This window comes from Bubalus bubalis, chromosome 3 (genome assembly GCF_019923935.1).
Source record: "Bubalus bubalis isolate 160015118507 breed Murrah chromosome 3, NDDB_SH_1, whole genome shotgun sequence".
Classification (NCBI taxonomy): domain Eukaryota; kingdom Metazoa; phylum Chordata; class Mammalia; order Artiodactyla; family Bovidae; genus Bubalus; species Bubalus bubalis.
The window spans coordinates 21,646,561-21,657,096 of record NC_059159.1 but is presented as its reverse complement, the minus strand read 5'-3'; the positions used below and the strand labels follow the sequence as shown (position 1 = coordinate 21,657,096).

Genomic DNA, 10,536 nt, shown 5'->3' with positions numbered 1-10,536 from the left:
TGGAATGATTTCCAGAGCCCAGCAGTGCAAGAACATGCCCAGGGATGGATCATTTTACTGACTGGGTAAGAATATTATTGTTTGTTAGGTAGGATGGCTTATCTTATTTTGGAAAATACATAAAGTCCTTTCTATTATGTAATACAGGCATTAGGTGATATTTGAAAAACAAGTTTTCTTTCCTGGTCATAGAAACCCACACTTTTCTTCATCTTGAGAAAAAGAATGCTGGAAAATAAACTGAAAATCAACTCTCAGAAATAATTAAGAAGAATACACGGATTTATTATATCAAGATACTGTTATTTAGAAATAGTTAACATAATTGTGAAGGTCAAGGCAGGTATAATAGTCAGATATCTGGGGGTTTAGTTCAAGTACGTCATGCACATGAGGTTAGATGCAGGGAAGAGATCTGTGGGGAACAAGAATGGTCTTGAATGCAGAATGGGAGCCCTTTTGCTTGTGGCTTAGTGGTACCACAGGGTACTAAAGCTGGTGGTCATTTAAAACAAGGAAAATTTTAAATGAATGATATGTCCACATTGATGTGATAGTGACTGGTTCATGGTTGATTTCAGCAAGAGGATCCACCACAGCTGGGGCGACAGCAAGTTGTACGGCAGCAGGTAGTCTGGCAGCAGACGCGGCGGCAGCAGCTGGACACGCCGCAGCTGGGGCGGCAGGTGGTCTGGCAGCAGACGGGGCGGCAGCAGCTGGACACGCCGCAGCTGGGGCGGCAGGTGGTCTGGCAGCAGACGGGGCGGCAGCAGCTGGACACGCCGCAGCTGGGGCGGCAGGTGGTCTGGCAGCAGACGGGGCGGCAGCAGCTGGACACGCCGCAGCTGGGGCGGCAGGTGGTCTGGCAGCAGACGGGGCGGCAGCAGCTGGACACGCCGCAGCTGGGGCGGCAGGTGGTCTGGCAGCAGACGGGGCGGCAGCAGCTGGACACGCCGCAGACGGGGCGGCAGCAGCTGGACACGCCGCAGCTGGGGCGGCAGGTGGTCTGGCAGCAGACGGGGCGGCAGCAGCTGGACACGCCGCAGCTGGGGCGGCAGGTGGTCTGGCAGCAGACGGGGCGGCAGCAGCTGGACACGCCGCAGACGGGGCGGCAGCAGCTGGACACGCCGCAGCTGGGGCGGCAGCAGGTGGTCCTGCAGCAGGTGGTCTGGCAGCAGCTGGGCCGGCAGCAGGTCTCCAGGCAGAGACTTCGACCACAGCTCTGGTCAGAGCAGACGGAGCCACAACAGGAGCTGACCATGGTGTCAGAGGATGGAGATTCTAGGTGAGTTAGAGAGTGAGATTCTTGAGTTTGGAAGTCTCATTGCAACAGGTCCCCTTTTATACCCACCTGAGGGACGGCTGTCACTATGTTAAGGGCTATTTCCTTGTTATTGTTTGCCTTAATAGATAGGCAATTATCAAATTAGTTATTTGGTGAATAGAATGCATTTTTCCTTTCTCTGTGTTGTGGTTCAGCCAATCTAGTCTTTCCTCTTGACTCACATTTCATCTTCTTTCTTATGTGCATCATCTGATTTCAAAGACTCTTCAGCTTCTTTATCTAATTGGTTGTCATATAAACAACATTTAAATGTCAACACTCGGCATCATCCTTAAAGCTGTGTCTCATACCAGCCCTCAAGTGGGATAATAGATCTTGTTCCCTAAAGACAGTTTGAGAAAAATAAACTGACCATACTGGAGTACATGGAGGAATTTTTCTTTAAAAAGTGGAGAGGCTATTCTAAGACAGAAAACTTACTAACAATAAAGGAAAAGGTTAAAAAATTTTAATGTCTAATTAGTCTTTTTAAAGCTTTAAACAAAACCAAAAGACTACAAAAGAGCAAACTGTACAATATTGTAAAGTAATTAGCCTCCAATTAAAATAAATAAATTTAAATTTTAAAAAAGCGCAAACTGAAGTAAATAACAACTGGGTTAACCAATATAACCAAAAAGACCTAATTTTCTTTTTTTTTTCCTGTTTTACCCAAAGTTTATTTATTTATTTTACTTTACAATATTGTATTGGTTTTGCCATACATTGACATGAATCCACCATGGGAAAGACCTAATTTTCTCAATGCATGCATAGTAAGAAAAAAAAGGTCAACAACCAAATAGAAAATTGAGGGAAGGATATTAACAGTCATTTCACTGAAAAAGAAATATTAATGCCTTTTAAGGTTTTAAAAGATGTTCAGTCTCATTTATAATTTTGAAAATTTTAATTGAACAGTTTATCCATTTGCAAACCAAATATTGAACACTTACTATGTCCCAGGTCTTGCCCTAGGCTCTGGGGATAACAACAGTGAATAGTTTGAAATGACAAATACAAAATATCTAATTTTTTTTAACTCTAATAAGTTGGAGAGCTTGAAAGGAAACAGATGTTTTCATACACAGAATGGTAGGTGTCTAAGCTGGAGTAAATTCTTTATAAAGTAATTCAGCAGTAACTATAAGATTTGATTGAGCAATTTCACTTCTAGAAAAATATTCAACAGATACACATAAGCAGGAGCTCCAGGATATAAACTCAAAATATTCTTTGCAGCATTTTTGGTAAGAACAAAAGTCTGAAATTGAACTGTATTGTGACTACGGAGGAGAATGTCTCTGATATAGAAAATACACACCAGGGCCTATATTACAGAGCATCATTTTGTCATGAAGAACACTTCTTGAGCTATTCTTGCAACTTTTCCATAATTTTTAAATTATTTTAATGAGGAAAATAAGTACACTTTTATGGCAAAACTGACCATCCCTATTCCATATAGACACACCTTGTTTCTTAGACAAAATTTCAGCAAGGAGGGAAGAAGGTAAAAAAGAAAGCCAAGCTATATGAACATGTTTGGTTGTGCTGTTTTTCAGTTATTTAAGTCTAATTTCATTGCATTTGGGTAAGAGAGAGAAGTTTATATTATTCTGCTTTAAGAGTTTTCTTTGCAGTCTATATGTTTTTGAACATCCTTGAGCTATATAGATATATATGAAAATTATGAAAAGTTTGTCAGGCATCCCTGCTCAGTTATGTCTAACTCTTTTGATTCCATGGACTATAGCCTGGAAGGCTCCTCTGTCCTTATGATTTCCCAGGCAAGAATACTGCAGTGGGTTGCCATTTCCTTCTCCAGGGGATCTTTTGGACCCAGGGATTGAACCTGTGGCTCCTGTATTGTCAGGCAGATTCTTTACCACTGAGTCACCTGAGAGTGCATATAAATGTCAATTACATCTAAGTTGATAATGGTTCTACTCACATTCTCTGTTTCCTTGTTTATTTTTCTCCTTCAAATGACCATTCTAAAATAGGGTGTTAAAGTCTCTGCTATAATTGTGGTTTTATAAATTTTAACTATGTATAATAGGTTTTTTGCACTTAGTTTCAACATAGCTCAACAGCATTTATGATAAAAAGAAAGTTACAATTTATATAAACATAAATTCATATATCAGTGATAAGTCACAAAGTGAAGGCAAGAACAGGTGTTAGAGATTTTGATCTAATTGGGCTACAGTTCTACAGCCATTTGTTTGTTTGGAGATGGTTGGTGCTCTGCCTGAAGGCAGGAAGACAGCTAGGAAATACCCCTCCTCCTTAGAATGATTATAATGTGTTTTGAGGGAGTAGTTTTAGGGAGAGGGTGGGAAGATTTGGGAGAATGGCATTGAAACATGTAAAATATCATGTATGAAACGAGTTACCAGTCCAGGTTCGATGCACGATACTGGATGCTTGGGGCTGGTGTGCTGGGATGACCCAGAGGGATGGTATGGGGAGGGAGGAGGGAGGAGGGTTCAGGATGGGGAATACATGTATACCTGTGGTGGATTCATTTTGATATTTGGCAAAACTAATACAATTATGTAAAGTTTAAAAATAAAATAAAATTAAAAATAAATAAATAAATAAATAAAAAATAAAAAAATTACAGTCATCAGTTCAAAAAAAAAAATAAAATCATAATTACATTATAAGAATATACACACTCTACTTCCTTCTGATTCATTCCTTCACTTTGTCTTATGTAGTTGTAAACTGTACACTATCCCTTGAATTTTCATACATGACATGTTTTATTTCTAAGAATCAATCTCTATACATTACCTGTCTTCAACAGAATGATTTCTCTTTCTCATCAATATCGCCAATACACTCTGCCTGACACATGTCTTCCTATATGAATCCAAGATTTCATTGTGAGTTACATTGTGATGGGAATTGGGTCACATTTGACTTAGTGCTTCCCAAAAGGACCTTGCAGGGTGGTCCATAACTCAACTGTAGTAAAAAGGAAGCTCTTGTTTTCTCTCAATAAACTTGCAAAACCAATACAATATTGTAAAGTAATTAGCATCCAATTAAAATAAATAAATTTATATTAAAAATAAACTTTCAGGCAAGGAGGGGAATCTATTTTTGGGGAGGAAAGTCATTATTTAGCATTTTCTCTGATACAGGATTTGATTGATATGTAAAATCAGTTTTCTTTGTTCACATGACAGAAATACAAATTTATCTCCAGTTCATAATCGACACTAAAAAAATAAAGGGCCAAAAATGTTTCTGATACCAAGTGTTTATGGACACGTAGTTGTTCCATCACACAGAACTCACTGCAAAGGCCAGGTCATGCACAGCAGTCATGGGATTAGGAGCCTGTCCCCAGGAACTAGAGTAGACATTTGATCATCTGCCGGAATGTCAAGGTAACAGGCACAGAATCTGGACAGTCTCTGTGGTACTCAGTTTAGTCCAGGTTCGATGCACGATACTGGATGCTTGGGGCTGGTGCACTGGGACGACCCAGAGGGATGGAATGGGGAGGGAGGAGGGAGGAGGGTTCAGGATGGGGAACACATGTAAACCTGTGGCGGATTCATTTTGATATTTGGCAAATCTAATACAGTTATGTAAAGTTTAAAAATAAAATAAAATTAAAAAAAAAAAAAAAAAAAAAAAAAAAAAAAATAAACTGCTTATTTTAGAACAGTTTCTTGGTGGCACGATCGATGGGATGGACAAACACAGTGACAGATCAGAGCCAGTCCAGATGCTGTGGACAAAAGAAATGAAAAAAAAAATGAATATGTAGGAATACTGGTGGTTGACTCAGGGCTGGGGTGAGGAATGAAGTTCAACAACAAGAAAATCCGTAATGTTGGGAGACACCAGGCAGTCTGGCAGCAGACTGGGCAGCAGCAGCTGGACACTCCACAGCTGGGGACACAGCAACTGGAACTGTAGCATCAGTGGGTAGCAACAACTGGAGACGCAGCAGCTGGATGCACGGCAGCTGCGGTGGCAGCAGGTGGTCTGGCAGCAGCTGGGGTGGCAGCAGGTCTCCTGGCACAGACCTTGGCCACAGCCCTGGTCAGAGCAGATGGACCCACAACAGGAGCTGACCATGGTGTCAGAGGGTGTGGGTTCTGGGTTTCCAGGAGACTGAGGTTCTCAAATGGAAGTCTTCTCCCAAGTCCTATTGTATACCCTGATGAGAAGATGTCATCATCATGTCCAAGATTATCTTCTAGCTGCTGTTTATCATGTTTAAAGGGAAATTATCAGACATTTTGACGCGGCATCTGGTTAGCTTTGGTATTTAAAGAGAATGCTTACTTATCTTTATTTAATCATTTATGCCTGAAAAGGAGCATTTGCCTTTCTTTTCTTATTTTATCTTCATCCCATCTGCTCCCTCTTACACTTTCCAAAATGTGTTATTTGATACTCTGAACATTATCATTCTTTAGCCTTAATGACATTTAACTTCTTGTACCCAAAACAGACACACAATCACAATTCTTGCTATTTGGACAATACTTAGATCCAAACATGGATAAGCTAATGCACCAAAATTCAGACCTCAATACACTATAGCAAAGTGGCTGGTGGCAAAATCAGCATATAACACACTAGTAACTTATGGAGAAGCTAAGGAATATAACTGGATTTAAGGCACATGGCTTCAGATTGTTCAAAATAGAAGTGATCACTGTTTCAAACCAACATCCCAATTACTCAGCCCTATTACAAATTACTGCTAGTTCAAGTTCCAAGCTAGTAAACTTGGAGTTCTCCTTTATTCAAGTGAGTCCATGTTGATTCCCACATGGAATCATTTAAGAGCCATTCTCAGGACAGAGGCACAGAAGGGAAAGATGATATTCAGTCCATCCCTCTTCTGCTATGATTCCACTCTGACTCAATGAACAGCAGCTGATTATTTGACTGGATGAACTGGTAATGCTATTACTCATATACTGGATCTACTAACAGGGGTTTATAGAACTTTGCCACCAAGACCAGGATGCCCAGCAGCAGAGGCATCAGAAATCCATAACTGCAGTTAAGTCAGAGCAAATGAAGTATCAGGAGCCACAGTGTTAATCAGTGAAATAAATATGCTCTTTCTTTCAAAAGGTTACAAATATGGAAATTGCTAAGTATCCAAAATATTATGCTTTGCTCCACTGAGTCATTGTTGTCCCTTTTGTTCCTGCATGTTTATAATTTATTGACATTTGTATATTTTTATCGGCTTATAACATTGAGTTTTGCTTGTAACATATTACATTTAGATTTCTGTATACACTACCAAATGATCATCATCAAAGGTATGGTTTCCTTCACCATACATTTGCCCATTTTTACCCACTTTGACATCCTCCATAGCCTTTCTTTGAAACTGCAATTCAAATAAAAATATTTCAGGTGTCAAATTAGCAGCTTTGAAACTTTTCCCTTTGCCGTTAAATGTATTAATAAAGATAGTGTCCCCAGAGCAAGTCTGTTATCAGGTCTGTCAGCAGATTTGGAGTTAAGCAAGGAAAGATAGTGTTTAATATAGTGAGTTCAGTTCAGTTCAGTCGCTCAGTCATGTCTGACTCTGAGACCCCATGAACCGCAGCACGCCAGGCTTCCCTGTCCATCACCAACTCCTGGAGTTTACCCAAACTCATGTCCATTGAGTCAGTGATGCCATCCAACTATCTCATCCTCAGTAGTCCCCTTCTCCTCCTGCCCTCGATCTTTCCCAGCATCAGGGTCTTTTCAAGTAAGTCAGCTCTTCACATCAGGTGGCCAAAGTATTGGAGTTTCAGCTTCAATATCAGTCCTTCCAATGAACACCCAGGACTGATCTCCTTTAGGATGGACTAGTTGGATCTCCTTGCAGTCCAAGGGACTCTCAAGAGTCTTCTCCAACACCACAGTTCAAAGGCATCAACTCTTCTGTGCTCAGTCCCTTGTTTTTAGGAAATGAGATACCAAGTGGAAAAGCTTCCTACTCATAGATTTATCTATCATTGAATTTTGTGTGGCATAGATGAAAGCCTTGTTAAAATGTAACTTTAATTCAGAATGTGTTAAAGTATGAGTTGAATTCATCACTTTTGTTTCACCTGTCTTGAGGGGTGAATCCCAATATAAGTAGCTCCAAGAGGAAAATGTAGGTGGGGACAATGGCTCTGAAATCTTCTACAAATTATCCTAACTGACAGGTCACAAAAGGATGAATTCTGTCTTGAGAAATGATGATTCATACTCAAATAAGGGTATGGATGTTAATGGTTTCTCCCGTTTCTGGAAATAAGTCCCTATGGTTTAATATTAACTAGGAGAATAATCCTCTTTTCAGAAGATTCATAATAGTTAGGGAACACTTCCTCCTTAAGCAATTTTCCATGGATCATGAAAAAAGTTATAAATAATAACAAGAAAAATTCTGTTCATTGGTCCTAAATTTGGGAACCAGAGTATAAAAGGTCTAGTAGAGAAGAGGTATTCAGATTCTGAGAAATTTGTCTCTGCTCAGAAGCCACCCCTCCACACCTGACACCATGAGCCATTCCTGCTGCTCCCCTTGCTGTCAACCTACCTGCTGCAGGACCACCTGCTGCAAACCTACCTGTGTGACCACCTGCTGCACGACCACCTGCCTGAAGCCTACTTGTGTGACCACCTGCTGCCAGCCCACCTGCTGTGAGTCCAGCTGCTGTCGGCCTTGCTGCCCCCCAACTTGCTATCAGACTAGTGAAAACACCTGCTGTAGGACCACCTGCTGCAAACCTACCTGTGTGACCACCTGCTGCCAGCCCGCCTGCGGTGGGTCCAGCTGCGGCCAGCCTTGCTGCCTCCCTATCCGCTGTCAGACCACCTGCTGCAGGACCACCTGCCTCAAGCCTACTTGTGTGACCACTTGCTGCCAGCCCACCTGCTGTGAGTCCAGCTGCTGTCAGCCCTCCTGCCCCCAAACTTGCTGTCAAATCACTGAAACCACCTGCTGCAAACCTACCTGTGTGACCAGCTGCTGTCAGCCCACCTGCTGTGGATCCAGCAGCGGTGGACAAATCTGCGGTGGTTCTAACTGCTGTCAGCCTTGCTGTCAGGCAGCTTCCTGTGCACCCGTGTACTGCCATAGAACCTGCTACCACCCCACGTGCTGCTGCCTGCCTGGGTGCCAAGACCAGAGCTGTGGATCCAGCTGCTGCCAGCCTTGCAGCCGCCCTGTCTGCTGTCAGATCACCTGCTGTAGGACCACCTGCTGCAAACCTACTTGTGTGACCACCTGCTGCCAGCCTATGGGCTGTGGGTCAAGCAATTGTGGACAAATCTGCAGCAGATCCAGCTGCTGCCAGCCTTGCTGCTGCTGAAAATCTCACCAAAGAACCACCATCTTACAAATCAACCTTGCTTTTCCTAGGACAAATTCACTTCCAAATGATGCTGAAAGCCAGCAGTCTATTACCAATTTTTTTTGTTATTCATCTGCCTATATAAAAGCTTATGAATCAGCTTGATGGAATGTAGAGGACTTCACCTTGATTCTCCCCTTCCTATCTGTGTGGGTCATATGCCAGTTTCCTGCATCATTATAATGGAGCATCTTGGCTTTGACTTTGAAGTCTAGATCTTCACCTTCTCTCTGCATGTATTTTAGGGAAAAAATCCTCATGACTTTTTCTTTAGTTTCTAATACTTATCTTCATAATAGTCTTCATAATCATGTATCTTTTCAATATACTGATTATTTTTGTATCTTGCTTTCTTCTTTTCATAATTATTTTGAGTTGTCTCTCTAGATGCAGGGAATTTTACCCGGATTTCTAAATAAATCTTGTGCCACTATTCATCCCATACTGTGTTTTTTGTTATTATACAGCACACACACATTAATCATAATTATAACTATAATGACTATAGTTTGGACAGTCTATTAGATCAGTCTTTTCTCTGTGCAGGAATATCTAAAAGGAAAGTCAAATAGCAACTAGAAGTTTATTTTGTGAGACCAAAGAATCAAAATAAGTATTAGGAACAACAAAATGTGGAGATTAAATAAAATGCAACTGACCAACCAATGAATCAAAGAAGAAATCAAAAGAGAAATTTTAAAATACCTTGAGGCAAATGATAATGGAATTACAGCATACCAAAATTTATGGGGTGCAGAAACAGAAGTTCTAAAAGATAAGCTCATAGCAATGAATGCTTAAGAAACAAAAAAATTTCAAATAAACTACCTAAGTTTACACTCAAGGAACTAGATAAAGAAGAACAAAGGAAGTGCAAAGTGAGTAGAAGCAAGGAAATAAAGATCATAGTGGAAATAAATGAAAGAGACTAAAAAAGGGAAAAAAAAAGACAAAAGAAAAATATTGTAAAGCAATTAGCCTCCAATTAAATACATTTATAATAAAAGGTTAAAAAAACTAAAAGCTGGTTTTTTTTTTTAAAAAGGTAAGTAAGCAAATTAAAAACTTTTGGTAGTTCTATTTCCAGTTTTTCAAGGAATCTCCACACTGTTCTCTATAGTGGCTGTACTAGTTTGCATTCCCACCAACAGTGTAAGAGGGTTCCTTTCTCTCCACACCCTCTCCAGCATTTATTGCTTGTAGACTTTTGGATCGCAGCCATTCTGACTGGCGTGAGATGGTACTTCATTGTGGTTTTGATTTGCATTTCTCTGATAATGAGTGATGTTGAGCATCTTTTCATGTGTTGGTTAGCCATCTGTATGTCTTCTTTGGAGAAATGTCTATTTAGTTCTTTGGTCCATTTTTTGATTGGGTCGTTTATTTTTCTGGAATTGAGCTGCAGTACGACCCCGCAATCCCACTACTGGGCATACATACTGAGGAAACCAGAATTGAAAGAGACATGTGTACGCCAATGTTCATCGCAGCACTGTTTATAATAGCCAGGACATGGAAGCAACCTAGATGTCCATCAGCAGATGAATGGATAAGAAAGCTGTGGTACATATACACAATGGAGTATTACTCAGCCATTAAAAAGAATACATTTGAATCAGTTCTAATGAGGTGGATGAAACTGGAGCCTATTATACAGAGTGAAGTAAGCCAGAAAGAAAAACACCAATATAGTATACTAATGCATATATGGAATTTAGAAAGATAGTAACGACAACCCTCTATGTGAGACAGCAAAAGAGACACAGATGTATAGAACAGTGTTTTGGACTCTGTAGGAGGTGGGGGGAATGATTTGGGAGA

General features: G+C 40.7%; 2 protein-coding genes across 3 annotated transcripts; one reads left to right on the top strand and one right to left on the bottom strand.

Annotated features, from left to right (window-relative positions):
* Window positions 1-261: 261 nt before the first annotated feature.
* Window positions 262-5,443, bottom strand: LOC102390899 (keratin-associated protein 4-1-like). 2 transcript variants are annotated; one of them, XM_045164794.1, is made up of 2 exons: window positions 5,262-5,443; window positions 262-1,208 (listed from the first exon to the last, which is right to left on the bottom strand). In XM_045164794.1, exons 1-2 carry the CDS (start codon window positions 5,426-5,428, stop codon window positions 578-580), a joined length of 798 nt encoding a protein of 265 aa, XP_045020729.1. In that variant the 5' UTR covers window positions 5,429-5,443; the 3' UTR covers window positions 262-577. The 2 variants fall into 2 exon arrangements, with proteins under 2 accessions (XP_045020729.1, XP_025135013.3); XM_025279228.3 differs by lacking the exon at window positions 5,262-5,443 and having other exon boundaries at window positions 262-1,328.
* Window positions 5,444-7,799: 2,356 nt separating this feature from the next.
* LOC102391580 (keratin-associated protein 9-7-like) lies at window positions 7,800-9,157 on the top strand. The gene has a single exon (XM_025279021.3). It carries the CDS (start codon window positions 7,861-7,863, stop codon window positions 8,671-8,673), a length of 813 nt encoding a protein of 270 aa, XP_025134806.3. The 5' UTR covers window positions 7,800-7,860; the 3' UTR covers window positions 8,674-9,157.
* Window positions 9,158-10,536: the final 1,379 nt, after the last annotated feature.

Bases quoted from the DNA above. Each gene is read 5' to 3' on its own strand.
- LOC102390899 (XM_045164794.1), bottom strand. From the start codon at position 5,428: ATGGTCAGCTCCTGTTGTGGGTCCATCTGCTCTGACCAGGGCTGTGGC. The intron at 1,209-5,261 runs GTTCCAGTTGCT...CTGTGGTCGAAG, and splicing joins TGCTACCCACTGATGCTACA to TCTCTGCCTGGAGACCTGCT.
- LOC102391580 (XM_025279021.3), top strand. From the start codon at position 7,861: ATGAGCCATTCCTGCTGCTCCCCTTGCTGTCAACCTACCTGCTGCAGG.